Genomic DNA, 22,629 nt, shown 5'->3' on the forward strand with positions numbered 1-22,629 from the left:
TTGCGAATTGTTTACTAACTACATAACCTACCCAGATGTGCAAATTGCTAAGCCATTTGTACAGAAGAAAAACAATGTCTTAAGTACTTTAATTAAAATAATACTAACAATTATGCAGAGGGTGTAAAGGAGAAAAACACATCTTTCCTTCGGATGCTACAGATCACAGCCAGTGAATATTATACATTAGAATGGAATTCAGATTCTCAGAGCACAGAATGTATCCATTAACTGCAGCAACTTTGTAAATTAAATCACATTAACACAATCTAACTGGCCTTTATAAATGGTCCCAAAGTACTGCAGAAACAGAGTGAACCTTCTTTGCCACTATTTCTCATGAGTTTAACACTAGAATGAAAGCTAGTATCCACCTAATTAGATAGAACCTTATATAAAATTTGTTTTTGATTCCAGTATTGCCTTATTATAGAATAAGTGCTATTTTAAAAGACACTGATTTTCATATTTCTGGAGTAAAAGACACTTCCTTCCTTTCTTTACATATTAATAGCAAACCTACTACTAATAGACTAGAATTGCTCCATTAGCTAAAAGAACAACATAACAGATATCTCTGGGTTCACAGATGTTCTTCTCTCTTCCAAAAAGGGACTCACAAGAAACAGCAAGAGCAAACAAATCGCAAGCTCGGATATTTGTTTTGAAGTAGACGAAACGAGAAGAAAAATTTGTTTTTTTGCTAACTCCTCAAACCTACACTGGTACTTTCTACGGGTGCCCTTTCTTCAGCTATCATCGTGGGCATCTACACAAAAATGAATTTACTCAAAGTTTTTGGTGTGAAGCTGTAACTGGCAACATTCCTGATCATTTCATGCCTCCTTACCAGAAAGCAGAAAAGGGCTTAAAAATGCACAGAAAACAGAAAATTGCAAACAATAAAATGTGCAACTTACTGCAAACTCAGTTTTGATAACTGAAGAATTTTAAGCAGCTACCACGAGGGACAAATAGCCAGAAAAATTCAGATCGACGTCCCATGACTTGCCCTTCACTGTCAAAGAAGGGCTGATGAGAAAGTCAATGTGTATGTACCACTTTTACCTCAATAAAAAAGAAAGTCAATGGGCTGCTCTGCTACAACCTTTAATTAGTACACAATGGAGACGGAATCGAATCACTGGGAATGGACAGTTATCTCGTGATGAATATAATGGGATGTGAAGAGTTCAGCAAACTAAATGACACTTTTGAGCAGAGGTAACTACTCATAATCATTTCATTACAGTACATTAAAATAAAAAAGCTTACTAACATAGGTTCACAGGTGAAAAATATTCAAATTATCTCTTCTCACCCTTCAGAATAGAAATTTACGGTGCTACCAAATATAATTTTGCTTTGTGACATAATTTTATAATTTAGAAATTTCTCAATCTGCAAAAAAGGCAAAGCTATTAAAAAATAAATCTTCCAATCAATTATCATGATTAAAAAAAAAAAACTAAATATATTACAAACATATTTTTGGCCCACAAAAAGAAACTTCAATAAATACAAAATAGGGCATATAATGATTTCATACAGTCATGTGACAGTTCCCCTCCATAATCTCAGGCACGTTTTATCTGCATAATGCCTGCTGATTACCATCATTCCTTTAAAAAGCAGAGAAAGAAAAGCTTTCAAAAGAAGGGACTGGTTAGAATTAGCATGGCATAAAGAGAATACATATAGGAAGTAGGAAAATACATCCAAATCTTTACCTATTGAAAAGGAATTAAGATCAAATATTCCCTGACAAATGAATTATTATATCACATCATTAATAGATATGTTCTCTCTACTCATCTTAAAATATATATATGTAAATTAGACTAGACTCAGGTATAAATAGCCAATGGTATCTCAAGGGACAGTGAAACTTCTCAGCAAAAGCAGAGTACAGATGCCTTTAAAATCTAGTTCCACCCTTGGGCGGGGGGGATCGGGGGTCGGGGAGAAGGCAGGTAAAAAGAAACCTCACATATTCATTTCATAGTCACCAACTTACTAAACTATCCAATATGATTTTTAACCCTAAAGTTCTGGTACTTAAAAAAAAAAATTTCCCCAAACTTAAACCTAAATACTTAAATTATTTTAAAAGTTCCAAAGGGTGGGTAAAATTTATGTCTAATTTCCATATTCTGCTTTGAAAGAAACTTTAAAATGTGTATCCTTCAGATATTACACATCACTTCACAACTGGTACATTGATTCTACAAGTGTCTTCAACATTTTACAAATCTTACCAAAGAATCACTACTGTAAACATGAAAAATTCAAAAGCAAAAGATGGATCAAGGAGTTCACAGATCCCATCTTTCCAAACCTATCTGACCTATCCTGCTTTTCACATCAAAATATTTTAATTACATCTTGCGAATATATTCCATGGAAGAGGGATTTAGAAACAAATGCATGTCTAAAAAGGCAATATAACCAACCACCAGACCTCAGAATCGCAGCAACCCCGCAGTCCCTCCAGGCAAGCTTTTCACGACATCTGCAGGGCACTGACATGAATTCAGCTTTTTGTGTTCTGGGCTAACTTAGCAGAAAAGGGTTGTGCTATTCACGCCACCAGACCACCACCCTTCTCCATTCAGGAAAGTCGGTTAACTCAGTGGGAAAGAATGACCAACCTTATCAGGGTTGTGAGATGTGGGAAAGGAGAAGAGCCTTCTACTCATTAGGAAAGAAAAAAAAAATAACAATGGGACAGCTGCTTCCTGCCCTGCACAAAAACACACGCGTGGGTGCACACATACACACAGGCAGTCAAAAGACTAATTTTTTTCTTTTTAATTAAACATGATCACAATTAGGAATGGAATCCTGGCCTCATGTGATGTTTAGCAGTTGGTGCTAAGTCAGAGCCTTGATCTGCCTCTACACACCATTTGCCGTCTCTTACACAGGAACTCGATGAATAGGCTCATTCTATTTAGAACCACCTATGTAAAGACCTGGTATTAGAATGGAAAGCATTGATCTGAATACTAGGAAATAGTAAAGGGCACTGGTAATCTGAGGTATCTTTCACTTCTAGGACTTGCTGCTAAAAGTCGATTCTATCCAGTCACTGTGCTGAGCCACTAAGGAAACCATTGGGGGAGAGTGGACCTGCCAGGAGGGAATGAGCACCAGTGCGAAGGAGCACATGTGAACACTGAAGCGAGGTCCACTGCGGGGTAACTTGCTTAACTGGAAAAGGGAGTTCTCCTCTAGTCCCCATCTGTTATTTTTAAAATCTTCTTTAGGAAAAGGGGAGAGGGGTGATAAAGAGGAAAACAAGATAGAAAACACCAGGTTCCCCACCTGCCTGCAAGCACACAGATACGCTCAGTTAGGGGAGGTAAAGGGAGAAGATGCATTATTGGTACTTGTAGCTGTGGCACCTGTCACTGTGAAGCCTGTGGGAGGCGCTATTGAGCTGTGGCTGGGCTGCAGGTCCTTGGGGATGCCACTGTGAGAACTCAGCTGGTGGCCGAAGGCTGCGCTGAACTGAGGGAGTTGCTGCTTGGGAGAGGTGGAGGCCAGCAGTTCAGCAGAAGGCCCCATGCCACTGAAGCTGGTCTGCGGTAACCCCGGAAGCACACTGGAGCTGCTGGGGGTCACGGTGGCGAAGGCAGGCTGTGTGGTCTCTGAGTTCGAAGTGGTGGGTGGTGTGGACAGGGAAGTGGAAAGAAGATGTCCATCTGCGCCGAGAAGGTTGCTAAATGGAGAGGGATCTCCGAGGCTGACAGGGAGATTGCCCCAGTGAGTCCTGGGGTTTACGACTCCTCCAAGTGGCACCTCAAGTTGGGTTGGGAGCAAGTGCTGCGCCATGATGGGCATCTCTGCTGAAAAGGTAGCTGCCATGTTATCACCAGAGTAAGATGTTGTGTGGGGAGAGGTGATATGGTCACTGTAGGGGGACGGCACGTGCTCGCTGTCATAATGGCTTCCATGGGGCGAGGAGTGTGAATGATCACTGCTGTATTGCTGTCGTGAGGTGATTAGGTCGTCTGCCTTGCTCAGCAGCTGGGCAGGATGTGGCCTCCGGGAGGCATGGCTGCCATCATGAAGTCCATGAAACTGTCCTGGGAAGGCTCTCTCCCCAAGTGCACTCTGGCTGATCAGAGTGGCAGAAGTAAGGCCAACGTTGGCTGGGGCAGAGAACTGCCCCTGGATCTGCCCTGCCAGGGGTGTAGGTGGGTTAGACAAGGTAGCAGAACGGAGCAGGTTCTCATCCAGCTCTAGACTAGGAAAATTGTCGTGTACTATACGCCCATTCAGCAGCTCCCCCAGGTCCGTGTTTACCTCTCGGCTCAGGGACTGAATTCCTGAAGCTCCAGTCCCCGTGGAGAACACCCCTATTCCTCTGTCTGACAACTCCTGGACGGGTACACCGTCTGACTGGGTGAGCACCCCGATGGTACTCAGGCACTCGAGAGAAGTCACGGCCTGCAAGGCCCGTTCGAGCTCCTCGGCCTCTTCGGTGGTGGGGAGGAGATCCCCGTTCTTGCCTGAGTAAACGAGAGCCATCAACAGTCAGCAGAGCCTTCAGCGCCCCCGACCACAAAAATCGTACGGCGGAATCATTGGTAACAATATTCTATTAAGGATCGGATGGAAAGGAAAAAGTGAAACATTCGGCTGCAGGACAGGTGTGAGGGCTGAAGCTGTCCCGGCCTGAATCGCACCTTCAGTTCGTTTACAGCACCACCAGAAGCCATCTGAGCAAAGTGTGCGGTGCTTAGGAGTCTAAGCGTTACCAGTGTAAAACCCGGGCTGACTATCTGATTCCACGTATGTTTTTACCCGAAGTTATATTAACGTCATTAAAGCGGAAAACACGTCAATCAGTTCGGATCTGAGACAAAAGGCTGTGCGGGAGGAGCCGCCTTTGTGCCTCTACTCCTGGGCTCTTCCAGCTGGAAGGGCAGCTGTGAGGCCTAGAATACAGAACTCACGTGCGTATTTCAGCGCAACACCAAGCACTCAGCTCGCTTCATAGGCTACCTTTAGAAATGCTTCTGCGTTACTCTCTACCCTTCCCCTCTCACCCTTCTCCCATTTCTAAGTGATCTTCACAAAATGGAAGTCACAGGCCTCGCTGATTTCATTTCCTATATAAAAAATCCATTGTTAGGAACTTGACTGATCACCCCCCAAATACCCAGTTTTTAATGTTGAAAGAAACCTTCTAAGAGTATAAAAGATTTCCCCTGAAAGCACTAGAGAATTGGCGGTATTAAGTCAACTTTGTTCTGGAAAAGTACACTTCAACTGAAGTACAGGGTGGCGTATTAAAATGAGGACAAGTTCTGAAAGGTATCAATAAACTCAAATTTAAAATGTCTTTGTGCAAAAATAAACGGAAGTAGGTGCCTTCCAGGGCGGTCCAGTGGTTGGGACTTCGGGCTTTCACTGCCGCGGCCCCGCGTTCAATCCCTGGTCGGGGAACTAAGATCCCGCGTGCTGCGCGGTGCGGCCAAAGATAATAAACAAGTAAAGGAACAAAGTTATAAACCTAGCTCTCAAACGTACTGATCCACTAAGGCTAGGATATCAGTTTAAAAACTGTACATGCCTCACCTTCTAAAAAGAGTAAAACAGTCTTAGTGCTTTACCATTCCCGTCTCTGGTGAAAGACGTTACACGTGAGGAGGGATACTCCAAACATATCTCAAAAAAGTTACCTCCCCCTTTAAAAAACTCATTTTAAAAACCAGTTTTCGCCAATCAAAACATTGACCATACCTTCAAAAAAATCAAAATCTTGTAAGTCATCAGGTAGCCGCGGCAGGACGTCTGAAAAGTCCTCCTGGTTCAATTCCAAGTCATGTGGAATGTCAGTGATCTCATTGGCAATGTCATCCGGCAGCTCATCAGCACTCAGCTCTGGCGTGGACGGGCTCCTGGGGAAGACGACACGATTGGCCCCGCCCCCTCCCTACTTGACCGCCACACCAGTGTCCCCGAGACAAGTCTGTCGATGCAAAAACGGAAAATCCTAACTCAAAATGTCTCCCTTCCTACTTTTAAGAGAAGGAAATCGGAAACCAAAACGACAGACCTCGCCGTATGCAGTTACACACTTCTACAACGCTTACCCATGTATTAAGAGAAGACAACCATTTGGAGATAACTATTTTTACTGCAAATTAGTAGAATGAATGACAATTTGGTGCACTAGTAAAATGAATTACAAATTGGTATATCAGTGTGTCTTAGTACTTTCTAGTAGAATTTAAAATCTGGTCAAAATAATAATTAAAAAAAAAAAAAAAAAAAAAAAAGAAAGAAACAGCTTCCCTGGTGGCGCACTGGTTAAGAACCCGCCTGTGCCAATGCAGGGGACACGCGTTCGAGCCCTGGTCCGGGAAGATGCCACATGCCGCGGGGCAACTAAGCCCGGGCGCCACAGCTACTGAGCCTGCGCTCTAGAGCCCGTGCTCCGCAAAAAGAGAAGCCACCGCAATGAGAAGCCCGCGCACCGCGACAAAGAGTAGCCCCCGCTCGCCGCAACTAGAGGAAGCCCGCGCACAGCAACGAAGACCCAACACAGCCAAAAATAAATAAATAAATAAATAATGAATGAATGAATGAATAAATAAATAAATTTTTAAAAATGAAACAGATAAAACTGGGATGTTTATCTGAAACAGAAGCCTCATTCATCTGGTCAAAATGCCTATTACCCCTGCCAAAATTAATAATGCATCAGATTTCTGATGGAATATTTCTGTTGGAACATATATGGAATTTCTGTTGAAATAGAAAAATCTGAGAGTAGTCAATTAAGTTCCCAATATCAGCATTTGCTCTCTTGGTTATCAAAAGCTTTACTTCAGATCTAACCCCATCAGATATTTTGTAAAAAATCATACTGGAAACTACAAAGTCTAGGCTTATATACCAAATGGTTCCTTTAGCCTACTTCCAACACTAGAAAAGTAAATGAAGCCAGATGTTCTGAGAACAATCAGAACACGTAAAGGAGACGTAAACTCTGGCGCCATCACTGACCGGATGTGAGAGGCCTCCACTGGCAGTGAGACGCTGGTGGGCATGCTGAGGTTCCCCTGAGGCACTGCAGGGGGAATGGGTTTTTGGGGTCGACGAGGTCCACGCCTTCTCTTCTTCTTGTGTTTTTTGGTAAGTGCAGGAGGCTTGGTTTTTTTCCTGGGTTTCCTCTGCTGCTGGTGCTGAACTTTACGGGAGCTATCTCCTCTCAAGAAATTATCCTTTGGAATGAATAAATGGGTATTTTTAAACTGAGATTATTTGGGAAAAACCAAACAACTATCTGAAAAAAATACTTATATCTCTTAAAATTCTATACAGTGCCTAAAACTATGTATAACGATAATTAAATGAGGAAGAAATTCATTTTAAAATTTAATTTAAATCAATTCAATATATACATATAGCTCATCCCACATTTACAGGCATTGTCATAGGTGCTGTAGTATAAAAAATTGAATAAAATTTGATTTGTGCTCTCAAAGAACTTAGTCTCCCATGGGAAAAACATGACTACAAGGATACATAAATACAGGAGAAAAAACTGGGCAATAATGATATAAACACCTTCTAAGGGTACATGAAAGGAAAATCCTGAATTTGTAGTTATGTGAGATTAAAGGATAAACAGGATTTTAAGTTGTTGGGATAAGGGGGAAGATCATTCTAGGCTAAAGGAAATGGCACAGACAGACAGAAAGGACAGCAAATAATTGGGTATGACTATTGCTCGGGGTATAATGGAGGACAAAATATAAAAGTAAGCTCTAAAGAAGTCTGAAACCAGATCCTGTATGACTTTGAATACTCTGTTCAGATTTTAAACTTTATTTTATAGGCAATGGGAAATGATTTTTGATGACAGGAGTACATGTTTTAAAAGGATTCACTATCCTGGTAGCAACGTAAAGGGATAAAGAGAAGAGGCAAGTGAGTGGAGGAAATAGTTCCAATCAGAGGGCTATTTCAACAAGTATTACAAGACTGATAAATAGTTGAGGGCAAAGTGAGCAGGAATGGAAAAGCGAGGGCCTGCTGAGAGAGAATTCTCAAGATGTGACAGCTCCTTGGATGTGGTGAGGATGAGGGGAATATAAAATTCTCCAATGTGTCCAGGATTTCTAGTTGAGGTGATTGTTAGGGGATAATGCCATTAGTTGGGATACAGAACACAGCAGAATAAACAGAATCAGGAAAAAAGTTAAGGAATTCAGCTGGGCTCAGATAGAGTTTGAGGTGTGAAGACGTCCAGGGAGGCAGGAGAAAACCGTATCTGGTGCACAGGAAGGAAGACGGGGATGGAGACAGAGACCTGGAAATCGTGACACAGTAAAAGTCCTTCAAATAATTTATAGGGACCAGGGAGACATGGTAAAGAGAGAAGACAATGGGCACACAGCTTTATAAAACTGCTGCAATTAAGTGAGGAGGCAAAGGAAGAAGAACCAGGAAGGAATAAGAAACCTGCACTACAACTAGCTTTCTTCAGCTAGTACCCTTAAATCTGAAGACCCAGATGCACATTTTACTCTCTCTACAATCGGAAAGCACTTTACAATGACAGCATATTATTACTGCCGTCAGCCAGGTGATGGTCATTACAGTTGGTGCTGCCTACATGTTCAAAGTTGGTCATAGCTCTTTGTACTGTCGTTGTTTGAATGAAGGTATGTGCATTGTTGGTTTTACATGCAGACGAAAAACTGCTGTGTATGCAGAAAGGCACAAAAAGCGGCAGTGTATAAAACTGTTACTGGTGAAGCAAATATTCATTATTGAAGAACTGACCACAATCCCCCCCACCCACCTTTTTATTGCAAAGCAACAACCAAATGAAAAAGGAAAATAATCCACAAAGTGGACAAAGCTGTGTTATAGTAGATGTATGTAGAAAATACTGCCTTTCACACACCAAGAATTAGCTGAAACCAGGAGCACTATAGAAGATAAAAATATCTATGTCTATCTAAGACTAAAAAAGCTATTTTGGTAAGTATAAAATAAAAATTTTAAGCGATAAGAAATGCACTGTGCAACATTTTTTCCTTCTTGGTGGTATATAAAACAATCGTGGTTTTTACGATTGATGTCACCTTTGAGTTGATGAACTCAGTAATAACTCTTATAATCAAATACATAAAAAGATCTGAAGACTAATAATTATCACTAGCATCAAACAAATTCAAAGCAAGAAAGAATAAAATTAAGCATAAATTCAGGAAATCTAAAAGATGTTTAGTCCCAGACAAATACTTGAATCCAGACACAATTACAGACTCAAAAGTCACAAATTTAGAAAACAACAAAAAAGAGGCTGCTTCCCAGCCTCTGTAATTCCTTTTGGTTCAATACTTGACATCTCCTTTTTTTATGCCCACTGTGTAACTGAATAAAGAGTGAATAAGCAGCTACTAGTACCCACCAGGTGCTGGCATCCATTCCAGGATTTCCCTCTAGGACCAGTGTGAATCTTGAGCAGGAGGGAGGAAGAGAGCTCTAGCCAAGAATATACAAGTCCTACTGGTTCTGCTTCTAGGCTTCTGTCTTACTCTCTTAGGCTTATGCTGTGTAGCCAGGCAACGTTTTTGGTAACGTGCCAGCTCCTCCACACAGAAGTGCCCATGACTGAGACCCTGCCTGGCTCTTGGTATTCCCTTACTTAGCTCCTCCAGAGAGCACCTGTGTCCTAGAGGCTTTCCTAATAAGGCCAACTGTTCATTTACCTACACTACTTACAAACACTGTTCACTCCCAGCATTCTCACTGTCCCATTCTACTTCTATGCAGGACAACGCATTTAGTAACTTACCATCTGTTGTATGGTCTCATACCTGTTGAATACCATGTTCTGTCTGCCAGCCTGGACCTCGGGCAGCTCTAGCCTCTTCTACCAATGGCTGTCCTATCAAGTGGCTGAGTCCAGTTCAGAACCTCACCCCTCTCCCCCACAAGCCATGTGCCTAACCGATAATTTATTTAACAATTACTTATGGAGCATCTTTGTTCCAAGCACTGGGGATATAGTAGCATTGAACAAAAAAATGTTCCTGCCTTTGTGAAGTTTACATTCTAGTAGGGGGATTCAGACAATAAACAAACTAATTAATACATAATTTAGGCAAATATAAATGTTAGGAAGAAAAATAAGGTAGAGTACGAGGATAAAAAGTAGCAGGGTAGGGCTTCCCTGGTGGCGCAGTGGTTGAGAATCTGCCTGCTAATGCAGGGGACACGGGTTCGAGCCCTGGTCTGGGAAGATCCCACATGCCGCGGAGCAGCTGGGCCCGTGAGCCACAATTACCGAGCCTGCGTGTCTGGAGCCTGTGCTCCGCAACAAGAGAGGCCGCGATAGTGAGAGGCCCGCGCACAGCGATGAAGAGTGGCCCCCACTTGCCACAACTAGAGAAAGCCCTTGCACAGAAACGAAGACCCAACATAGCCATAAATTAAAAATAAAAAAAAAATTAAAAAAAAAAAAAAAAGTAGCAGGGTAGAGGGGAGGCAGAGATGAACTGACACTTGATCAGAAACCTGAGTGAAATGAAGGAGTGAGACATGGAGAATCTGGGGAAAGAACACTCCAGGAAAAGAGAAAAACAAGCAGAAAGTCCCTGAGGTGGGAGCATACTTAGAGTGTTTAAGAAAGAGCAAGAAGGCCAATGTTGCTGGAGCTGTGGAAGTGAGGAGAGGGTATAAGACGAAGCTGGAGAGGCTGCCAGGGCCAGATCAGGAAGTGCCTCATAGGCATGGTAAGAATTTCGGATTGGATTCTAGATGCGACGGGAAGCCACTGGAAAGTTTTGATCAGGGAACTAAAATGATCAGATGTATATCCTAAAAGTCCTGCTCTAAAGTCTACATACTGAATGATTCCATTTAGAAGACATTCTGGAAAATGTAAAATTATACGGACAGAAACAGATCAATGGGGAGAGAAAAGGGCTGACTACAAAGGGCAGCACGAGAGACTTTTGGGGGCGACAGAATGATTCTGTATCTTGATTATGTATCTGTATGCATGTCAAAATTCATAGTACTGAACACTAAAAAGAGTGAACTTTACTATATGTAAATTCAAAGACAGTGGGACCCACATGCATAGTCTACCCTGGCTGATACGTGAGCAACACATCCGGGCACAGTGGGCATGGCAGGAAGAAGGGAGACTAATTAGCAGACTATTACAATAATGTAGGCAAAGATGATGGTAGCCAAGGCTAAAATGGTAGCAGCGAAGTTGGTAAAATGTGTGTGAATTCAAGATATAGGCTGAAAGTAGAGCCATGAGATTTGCACAGTTTTTATCACCCAGTGTTAGTCTCTCACTGGGGGACGGATGGAATACAAGTGTTTGCTCTACTCTTATGTAATTTTTAACTTAAAAATAGCTCAAACTAGTGTCAGATTCTACAACTGCCTTCAGAGAGAAAGCCATCTGTATCGTATTATAGAAACTTTGCATTGAAAATAACTTTTAAAAACCTGATTAATATTATTTTATACTGTATTTTTATTTTACATTATTATATAAATATATATTATTTGATGACTAATTTTATTATACTAATTCAACCTTCTTTTTGCCTGGCTGAATCTACCTAAGTAGGAATGTTTAACCAGCTGAAAAGTATAAATTGCTTTCAATTTCTTTAGAAGCATTCACATAAAAACTGTTATACTAATCATCAACTCACTAAATCAATAAAGCAGATCCTAAAGTACAGCCTCCCTATTTAACAATATTTTCCTAGTCTTATTAGAAGTATGATGGAATGGTATAACTTTAAAACCAACATTTACAACCAGGATCATTTACTTCAGTGGTTTGAAAGCTACAGTGCCCGTATTACCAAGGGTCTGTGAAATCATCAATGAAGGTCCACAAAAGTGGTTCAAAAAACATATGGAAGTCATTCTTTAACCGTGATAAAACCTCAATAAGCTAACAAAAATGTCTATATTTTAAATGTTTTTAAATTAAAATGGGAAAGTAATTATTCAATATTTGTATACGTAGTTTAGTATACAACTTTTCAAAATATATGGTCCATAAAGGAAATCTAGAAAACAAAACAGGTTCTTAGAGAAGAAGCCGGTAAACTTCACACACGGCAACTGAGGTCTAGAAAGGATGACTCAATAGTCCATGTTATACATATAGCTAGTGGCAAAGCCAGGACCACAGTGTTACACTACTAAGTCCTGTCCAATGGCCACTTGGTTACCCTGATGCATCCCTGCAAACTAAAATATGCTCATAGCAGGTAAGGGTTGTCTTATTCAACTTTTTAATACATAGGTACCTAGCACAATACCTTGCAAATAGCAGAACAACTCAGTTAAGTGTCTGATGGGTGAAATGCATTTATTTTAAGTGGTTATATAATTCAGGTAGTTCACTGATTCAGACTTTTCTCTCCAAATTATTCTGAATTAATTAGGGCTTACGCTACCAGCATTAACTAAAGCAATAATTAAGTCCAGTGGAATTATAATAAGGGTTGGCTTTTGGCTGAAATTTCATCAAATATCCAAGACATTCGCAGAATTATATATAAGAAAAGCAAAATCCTAGAGAAATGGAGCAAAGAAAGATCTTGGGAAATCTGCCTATGTATAAGAAAATGTATCTTGAGGAGAAGAGAAGTATAGACTAGGTATAGATAATAAACACAATGACCACATCTAACTAACTACTAAATACTTTCTAGAACGGTGTTTTTTTTCAGTGAGGGTATAAAATTAATTCAATAGGTTATGACCAGCATTTTTTTTTTTTTTTTAGTGAAATAGAAGAGACTACAAAATATGAGGTACTAAAAGAGTACTGTTTCACAAAACTTGTTTCAGTGATTTACATACACATATAGTTTGTACTAAGTCATACAATATTTCCTACTCTGGACAGCTATCAAAACTTTGAAAGCCTCAAGCTATTACATATAGGATGGATAAACAAGTTCCTACTGTACAGCACAGGGAACTGCATTCAATATCCTGTGAAAACCATAATGAAAAAGAATATGAAAAAGAGTATGTATATACATATATGTATAACTGAGTCACTTTGCTGTACAGAAGAAATGAACACAACATTGTAAATCAACTATAGTTCAGTACAATTTAAAATATATATATATATAAACTTTGAACGCCTCTGTTGCAGAAAATAAAATTTGAACTTACCATTTTTTTGGCATGTTCTTCACACAGAGGTGTCTGGTGTGTAATGTCAAACACGGGCACAGAGCACTGCTGTCCGTCTGCAAACTTGGCCGTGCAACTTGAGAAGAGTTGCTGAGAGCGGTTCAAGAGGATATCTGGGGTTTTTTTAAGTTAGGAATAAAATACACTGAAACCATTTAATTTTTCGAGTTCTACATAAAATTTGTTTCTTCCCTAACTTGTGCTTAGTAAGTATAAATTTTATTATCTATAAAAGCTAAAGAACCAACCCAACTACTAATAATAGAAAAATGATAATAGTTTGAACTTATCATCTTTATTTCTCAGAATATACTTCTGAAGGAGTCTATTTTGCTCATGAGCTTCTAACATGAGTCTCCCATTGTGATTTATGGCCATTGTGATTTCTGTTATTTGGAGAAGCAGGGTCATTTCCTTCCTAACACACTGACTCCTAAAAGTTCCACTATGATGATTAAAAACAAACAAAAAACTTTCTTTTAAGGAAAATTTCTGCCTAAGATACTCATCAAGAATAAATATTTAAAGATATAATAACAAAAAACTTGACTATCCAAATTTGAATTTTTCATTTCACACTTCCAACACCAAACTCAAACTTATAACTTATGAAAAATTACTTTTAAATCAAAACTGTACCATTAAAATTGGAACATCAGCTTTTTATCATCATCATTTTTAAGCACCTATACTTTTAGCCAGCCACTAACTACATTTCCATAGATTTACTTTATATCTATTAAGGAAATACCTTTCATTTTTCCTTTATGATTTTACAGTTAAGGCTATTTATAAAGCCTTTACTGCATAGAAACTACTGCTGAAAAAGCTGTGAAAATACAACACCAAGAACAGAAAGGAAGGCAAAAATCAGAAAAGTAATTGCAACTATATAAATTTTTAAAATGCTACTCAACTTCAAATGTTTAATAAAAGTGAAAGTAATAAGATTTCATAACCAGTCTGAAGCTCCTTAACATAGGTTTTCCTCAAGTATATCCTGTCTTAAGATATCTTCTTTCCTAGTCAGTGATGTTTGTTATCTTTCACTCATCTCAAATCAGCACCATATTCGATAAAAATAGCAAATTAATCCCATAGCAAAAAGTGTACTGTAAAACTGCATAACTTTCTTGGAAGACTAAAAACAGCTTTTGAATAATGGGATTTGACTTTCCCATCAATGAGTGTCATGGTTGCCTCATACAAACTACCTAGAACCACTGGAAGGACCAGAATCCTATTAACAAAATTTATGTAAGTGACAGCCACTGGAAAAACCTACTGCTTGCTGTCAGCTTTGCTCATTTTGACATGATTCTTGAATACAGAGTCACAATGATATAAGCAGAAAAAAACTACTCAGAGGACACCAAGAAAATCAGAAGTAATATAAAAATTATTTTCAATATTACAGTTATGATTTCAAAAGTCATTCATCACTTGGCCTAAGATTGAAATATATCACCCCAATGAATTAGTACTTTTCAATGCACACTTGATTAGTTAAGAGGATACGTTGGAAACAATGTCTGGTGAATGGAAGGGCTTTGTTGGTGCACTGTTCACCCTTCACGGTCCCACTGCATGCTGCTGGCTCCACCTCCTTCAACTTGGTCCGGCTTATGCTAAGGAACAAAAACCACAAAACTGATTTTTAAAAATGGTTTAAGAATCCAGGGCAATTATTTAAATAATGTTACTACTCTGTAACACCCACATTTTTAACTACCTACATTCATTATTTAAATGCACATATGGGGGCTTCCCTGGTGGCGCAGTGGTTAAGAATCCGCCTGCCAATGCAGGGGACACGGGTTCGAGCCCTGGTCCGGGAAGATCCCACGTGCCGCGGAGCAACTAAGCCTGTGCACCACAACTACTGAGCCTGCGCTCTAGAGCCTGCGAGCCACACTACTGAGCCCGCGTGCCACAACTACTGAAGCCCGCGTGCCTAGAGCCCGTGCTCCACAAGAAGAGAAGCCACCGCAGTGAGAAGCCCGCACACCGCAACGAAGAGTAGCCCCCACTTGACGCAACTAGAGAAAGCCCACATGCAGCAACGAAGACCCAACACAGCCATAAATAAATAAATTTATTTTTAAAAAAAATGCAAATATGAATTACAATGACCAGTTCCAATACTTCTCCAACCTACTGACAAAACAAATACTACATTATAATTGGTCTCGGCTATGTCTATGTTTTTGTTTTTTGTTTGTTTGCTTTTTTAAGTGATATTTTGGTTCCTTTTACTTTACAAAGAGGCAGTAGAGAATAGTGATGAAGACCATGAGACTAGATCAGACAGACCTGGTTCTGAATCTCCGCTCTACCTCTTATTAGCTCTGCGACCTTGGGCAAGTTACTTAGCCTTGCTTAAGCCTCAACTTCCTCACCTGTAAAGTGGAGATAAGAGTACTTCTAGTCGACAGGCAAGCACCAAAAGACATAACACACCTAAAACACTTACCACATATAGTATACAGTATGGTCCATAGACAGTAAAGAGTCAATGGTTGTAAGTCACCACTATCATCATCATCATCATCATATTTTTTTTTCAGTTTTTTTTTAACATCTTTATTGGAGTATAATTGCTTTATAATGGTGTGTTAGTTTCTGCTGTATAACAGTGAATCAGCTATATGTATACATATATCCCCATATCCCCTCCCTCTTGTGTCTCCCTCCTCCCCTCCCATTCCCACCCCTCTAGGTGGTCACAAAGCACCGAGCTGATCTCCCTGTGCTATGCAGCTGCTTTCCACTAGCTATCTATTTTACATTTGGTAGTGTATATATGTCAATGCTACTCTCTCACTTCGTCCTAGTTTACCCTTCCCCCTCCCCGTGTCCTCAAGTCCATTCTTTACGTCTGCGTCTTTATTCCTGTCCCGCCTCGTCAAGCTGCTAAACAATACATCTGCAGAAAACTTAACCTAATACATGAGGAATGGGATACAGAACAGAAAGCTATTCAGTGAAGAATCTCCTTTCCACCCTCGTCTTGACTTGCTAGTTCCCACTCGTTCTATAATAAGCATTCATTTTATTAGTTTGTGATCCTTCCATAGTTTTATACAAACATAAAAAAATTTTCAAAATAAACAATATTTAAATTCTTGAAAGTATCAACATAAAAACTATGCTATCTATGTAATTCTATAGAGCGTCACAAACTATTAGGCCTTTACACATGCCTGAGTATGGAAAAAGAATCTACTTAATGCACTGAGTCACAAGTCAGGCATCAAACATAAAGAAATATTCTGAATTGTTTCTAATATCTTTCTAAGGATTTAAGTGGAATGATTTACACTAATTAGAGAAGGTCATATAGAATAAGTTACATATGAACTTATTACATAAAATCTAAATAAAAGAATATTTTCATTATAATTGTAACTTTCATATAAACAGTAAATGCAAATAGATGCTGCCAGGTGCTGCCACAGAAGTTGCTTTCATTAAAAGTTCTGCAAGATTTGTCAGATCACAAGAGTGAGGAACTAGGTCATTAAGCCCTGTAAAAAGAATACACATTTTCAAAAAAAAACGAAGCTTTACTATTTTGGCAGCTAAGCCTAATTTCTCTTGGTCTAGATTTAAATAGAAGGTACCTCTCTATTTTGAATGGATAATTTTCATCGAACAGTTTAATAATTTGCTCAGCCAGCTACCAGGCCTAGTGTTACAACACGACCCTCACTTTCTTTACCCTAAACTTCAAAGTAAACCATTGGTTTCATTTTTTAAAATCACCATTATGTTCCAACTCACCAATCTTTCTCTTAAAATAAACCCAAAGTCAGAATTTCAATATCCCCATGGATAATTAAGGTAAAAATGCCTGCTGTGATGTTAGATATATTTTATTATCCAAATAATCCCAACAAAACAAAGGTTTTGATGTTGTTAATATGAAAATATCTACGACAGGCTTCCCATTTGTATGCTCTACTGGATCTCCCATTAAAAAGGAAGTTTTCTTTTTTTTTTTTTTTTTTTTTTTTTTTTTGCTGTTTCTCCAAAATTTTATTTTAATTTAAATTACAGGGCCAGCCAGATAATCTGATAAGAAATTTACTTTTCCTCAAGAGAAAGGAAATGCTTCCATGGCATTGTTAACGACTGTATACATCTCCACCTTTTTTTAAGGGTTAAAAATCACATTGAGTAACTGATTTATGTAAAATGAAACCTTTATAACACAAAAAGAAACCACTTCCGGTATAATAATTTTGGTAATATGAATATATTAAATGATCATAACTTCAAATGCAACTTTTCAACTTTGAATGTTTTCACATTTTTGTTTAAAAACAACAGAAAACCAAAAGTCTTAACTATCCCCAGATTCCAATGCGATAGTAACACATCAGTGTTTTCTTTGACACGCTGCACCCCTGTCTTCCACACAAAGGCTCTAGTGCTATGACAGCATTGCCAAAGTGGAAGCTGTTGTTTCAAGTTCTAAGAACCAGCTTGGCAAGGAAACCTTTCTTCCACTTGGTGTAATTAATGTTTGCACACGAAATCCAGATACCCAGCACTGGACCACGAGAACAGAATGATGCACCGCAGCCAAGTCTGCCTTCCTAAACGTCTTGGATATTTTCATTTCAAGGAGCTTGGATTGCTTTCTCTAGTTCCGATAGAAAAACATGAATCATTTTACACAGATTTTGATAAAGACAGCCTCAGGAAAACCAATTATAAGTGTAGACTGCCATTTCAATTAAATAGAATAAAATACATCTACGTTTTCTGGAGCTGTTTTCCTAACTGGTGCTCCTAGAAGGAGATCTTAAAGCCTGCTGAAACATCAATTGGGAGTCTCACTTTACTGGCTGATAAATAATTCAATTAGTGAGAGAGGCTAGCAAAGAATAATTATATAAATTTCTTAATCAGCTACAGCCATGCTGAATTCGAACTGGCAAACTCTGATTTGTAAGTTGTTAGTTGTGATCTTCATATCACTAAGATGAACAGATGCCATTCTAATAACTTTACATAGATATATTCTAGGGGACGTTCTGCCGTGGTCACAGTAACAAAAAAGTGGTGCAAAATCAGTTACTTTATAAATACTGATAATTTGCAGCATTAAGGAACAGGACATTAAAAAAAATAAATTTCCCCATAGGACACCTATGACTAGGAACTCTTCTTTTCCTAAGAGAAGCCAAAGTTTTAATTATTCAGTTTCACAACTATTGTACTGGATTACTTTAAGAAAGAAATAAAATTTTAAAAATTTTAAAATAAAATAAATAAAATAAAAATAAAATATCTAACAGCAACCTTTTAAATGTCTTTTGTGGAACTAGGCCTTTGAGAACAAAAAATATTAAACACAGAGGACATTATTCAACTGACAGCTGATTTCTGCAAACCTAAAATATATGCAATGTAAAGCAGTCAGTTACTAATCACCAAGGAATGATTATGGCACACTGTCATATGATTATCAGTGATGCACTGAGCAATAAACTTTTTACTAATCATGGGAGACATAACCAAATGACATCATATAAATCTGAGAACTGTAATCAAGTTCATCTTGGTGTTTGTTTTGTAATACTTAGTTATCATGAAATTTTCTTAAAAACATCACTAAGGGTGGTTTGGGAGATGTTCTGAAAAGGAAGCAGTCGATTCTGCCAGTTAAAAATCATAGGTAAATACAGTTTCCACACAAATAGCAAATTGTCCCAAGCTCACAGTATAGTCTCTTACATCTTTGACAGGGTCATAATAATATATGAGACCCGATATCTACAATGGTCTACATCTAGATTGTTTCGTGCTGGACAAAACTCAAATTTCTACTGAAATTATACTCTTGAAAGCATATAAGTGTTAGATATCATTATTTTAAAACCTATGTCAAACTGAGTGAGTTCTTTCAATAAACAGAGAATAGACCTTCACTTGTTCAATTCTATTCATTCATTCATCCACACTGGAGATTAAAAACAAAATATACATTGTTCCTGCCCTCATAGAAACCACTGTCTAGCATGACAGACAGACATTAATGTAAGTATAAATTCTACAATGAAGCAGAGTACAGAGCACAACAGCATATATATCAGGGGGACCCAACACAGTCAGTGGAATCTGGGAATGTTTCTCTGAGAAAGGCAAGTCTCTGAGTAAGTAAGCAGTAAGCTAAGAACTAAAGATGTTCTAGGACAGACACTACCTCCATTACAGGGGACTGGGAGCTCTTAAGAGGGAGGGGAGCTTTCTTCGTCTCGGCCGCCGACATGCCATCCAGACTAAGGAAGACCCGGAAACTTAGGGGCCACATGAGCCACGGCCACGGCCGCATCGGCAAACACGGGAAGCACCCGGGAGGCCGTGGTAATGCTGGTGGCATGCATCACCACAGGATCAACTTCGACAAACATCACCCAGGATACTCTGGGAAAGTTGGTATGAGGCATTACCACTTAAAGAGGAACCAGAGCTTCTGCCCAACTGTCAACCCTGATAAATTGTGGACCTTGGTCAGTGAGCAGACACGGGTAAATGCTGCCAAGAACAAGACTGGAGCTGCTCCTATCCCTGATGTGGTGCGATCGGGTTACTACAGAGTTCTGGGGAAGGGGAAGCTCCCAAAGCAGCCTGTCATAGTGAGGCCAAATTCTTCAGCAGAAGAGCTGAGGAGAAGATTAAGGGTGTCGGTGGGGTTTGTGTCCTGGTAGCTTGAAGCCACGTGGTGGGAGATTCATTAAATGATAACAAGTGCTTTTCAAAAAAAAAAAAAAGAGTGAGGGGAAATACTGCAGGCTGCAGCCACTATGGAGGTATATTAGATACACATACACAGTTTCAAACAACTTAAATATGCCAAGAAGCAGAAAAATCTTAAGGGCATAGTATTTTTTGAGATACCCAACTGAAAAATAGGTTATTTTTTTTTTTACAGCAAATATAATGAAAACCGAAATATACAAAATGAAAATGAAATTTCAAAAATTATATAGATATGTAAGGAATATGATCAACAGCTACAAAGCAAAGGTTAATTTTTAGTTTTCTGCTTGTTTTAAACCCTTTTTTCCTCAAATGACTCATGCATGATCACTATAGAAAAATTAAAATACACAGACTACAAATTTTTTTTAAATTTTATCAATAATCCCACCATCTAGAGATAACCACTGGTAATATTTAGGTATATAAACCCCGAAATGTTTTATATATATAATGTTTATTCGCACGTGTGCGCACGCACACACACACAGAAAAAGACGAGAAGGAGACAGAATCAAAATGTTCACAGTGCTTAGTCTGTTTTGTGAATGGTGATATTATGGAGATTTTCTGCCTTTTTCTGTATTTTTCAAATTTTCACAATAAGCAAGTATCTTCATTATAAACAGAAGGGATTTTCCCCCCCAAAGAAATCCAATGTAATAAAACATTTTGAATACATGATACATGGGATTATGTAGATATTAACAGAAAATACAATGGAAAGAAAATTTTAAAATAATATAAGTGAAAAACATACAATACCACTTCTGTGGTTTAAAAAAAAAACTAAATATTACTTTTAAATAATACAAAATTTCTAAGCACTGTATTTTTTTAAAGACAGGTAACATTCTCAAATCCTCTACTGAATTAATTCTAATCAAACTCCAGCAAAATTATAGTAATACTTTAATTTTACTGTCACCTCATGGCAGGATTATTTTGCCATCATAGAACTTTGAGCAACAAAACCAAAATACAATGCTTAAATATTTCAAGATAATATGCCCACCACTCATTGTGTCTCGACTATCCTCTCAAAAATTAGAGAAAACGGACTGAGGTGAGTTCTTAGAAAGAGGTGGTAGTGTGAGGCTCTGACCTGGTCCGACTGCATGCAGCTCTCTGTAGTTCCTGGATCAACTGGCCAGTACACTCTGGCTCTCTACTGGCCGCCTGCAGCAAAGCTTTCCTAAACGTGTGCCGGCATTTCTTTTGACGAGATTCTGCCCGTTCCAGGCGGCAGAGGTGCTTATATTTCTGCTGAAAGTAAGTGCAAAGTTGGGTCACCCTGGAGCTCCTGCTCTCTGTATCATCATCATCCGACCTAGAAAGTGCAGGGAGAGAAGCAGAAAACTTGATTACATGTTAGGCTCATTTTTAAAAGGGGAAAAGCAGATGAGGAAGGGGGGCTGGATGCACAGGGCTGAAACTTGTGGCATGTGAGCACACATTTAACAAAATTAGAGGAAGAGAATTTCAGTAGAGCAGCTGAAAATAAGTACAGTGTTTTAACAATAAGTGAGCAGTAGAGACAATCCAATGCTCTAAGAAGCTTAACCTTCTTAGCTTGTCATAGTTAGACACTCAACGCATCAGTGTCTTCTAAATTTTAAGTGACTAGGGATTTTGGGGAAGAAAATAATTTCTTTACCTCTACTTACTAAAAAGTCTGAGTAAATGACACGACGGTTATGAGGAAACACTCAGCATAATTTCATAAAAGATAGGTCATACCAGAAATAGAGCAGTGAATTCTAATGGAGCAGTGAATACTATCTAAGAGCTGCTCTTTCAGATGTATTGGTTTTTAACTACCCTTTTTTTGCTAAGCACTTAAAAGAATTTTGATTATAGGGATCACAATCATTCTACAGTATTTTTTTAAACTACAGGAGATATCCTAAACAACATTTCATATAACAGGGAATTACAGAGAGGCTTTTCTATCATTACGCTAATGTTGATTGATTGGTGGCCCCTGCTGGAGCACTACCGTGAAAAGGACGCTGAGGGCACATTTAGGCTCAACAAGGAAGAGAGCTGTGGTTAGTCAGCAATGTCTACCACCAGGGAGGTTAAAAAGGTCACCTCTCTATAGAATAAATGTGACCTCATTTTTTTTTACCGTTAGGAATAATGCATACAAGACTTGAAAACTGACCTGTGTTATTTTACCTTCCTTCTCTTATATCATAACATAAACAAACAGCACACATATGACACTAAAGACGATGTATTATCTTACTAATATTCTGTAAATCCTTTCTTGGTTTCTCTTCTTGAGTGGTATTACCTGTTTTTTCTTCAGAATAGCCCGTAACAGGCTACTCTGTAAACTTCTGTTTAGTATATGTCATAAGAGTCATGTTCTCTTCAGTATAGTTTCTACTACAGATATACCAATTGAAGGATCTCACTTCAACCTTTTCACCTATTAGACATTCAACATTTACTCTATGTCTATCATGCTCTGTGAAAAAGCTAGGAGCTTTTTAAAATTTCAGTTTCCCAAGACCTACCCTAGATCTACTGAACCAGAATTTCCATGGGATGGGACGCAGGAATCTCTATTTTAATTGTTCCCCAAAGTCCCACAGCAGGTCTCCATTTGGGAATTGTAGTAGA

At 38.9% G+C, this 22,629-nt stretch overlaps 2 protein-coding genes across 4 annotated transcripts in view; one reads left to right on the forward strand and one right to left on the reverse strand.

The window, feature by feature from the left end:
* Positions 1 to 1,473: 1,473 nt before the first annotated feature.
* The window catches only part of INO80D (INO80 complex subunit D), a 61,036-nt gene continuing 39,880 nt past the window's right edge, over positions 1,474 to 22,629 (reverse strand). For all 3 annotated transcript variants that reach the window (XM_036858169.1, XM_036858168.1, XM_036858167.1), the window contains 6 exons: positions 21,104 to 21,328; positions 14,746 to 14,855; positions 13,207 to 13,340; positions 7,024 to 7,241; positions 5,755 to 5,912; positions 1,474 to 4,517 (listed from right to left, as the gene is read on the reverse strand). In XM_036858169.1, coding sequence (XP_036714064.1) covers positions 3,352 to 4,517; positions 5,755 to 5,912; positions 7,024 to 7,241; positions 13,207 to 13,340; positions 14,746 to 14,855; positions 21,104 to 21,328 — 2,011 coding nt within the window. In that variant the 3' untranslated portion in view covers positions 1,474 to 3,351. The remainder of the gene's footprint in view (positions 4,518 to 5,754; positions 5,913 to 7,023; positions 7,242 to 13,206; positions 13,341 to 14,745; positions 14,856 to 21,103; positions 21,329 to 22,629) is intronic.
* Positions 19,466 to 19,977, forward strand: LOC118898161 (60S ribosomal protein L27a-like). Its single transcript, XM_036858170.1, has one exon. The coding sequence runs from the start codon at positions 19,506 to 19,508 to the stop codon at positions 19,944 to 19,946; it is 441 nt and encodes a 146-aa protein (XP_036714065.1). The 5' UTR covers positions 19,466 to 19,505; the 3' UTR covers positions 19,947 to 19,977.

This window comes from Balaenoptera musculus, chromosome 7, assembly GCF_009873245.2.
Source record: "Balaenoptera musculus isolate JJ_BM4_2016_0621 chromosome 7, mBalMus1.pri.v3, whole genome shotgun sequence".
Taxonomy (NCBI): Eukaryota; Metazoa; Chordata; class Mammalia; order Artiodactyla; family Balaenopteridae; genus Balaenoptera; species Balaenoptera musculus.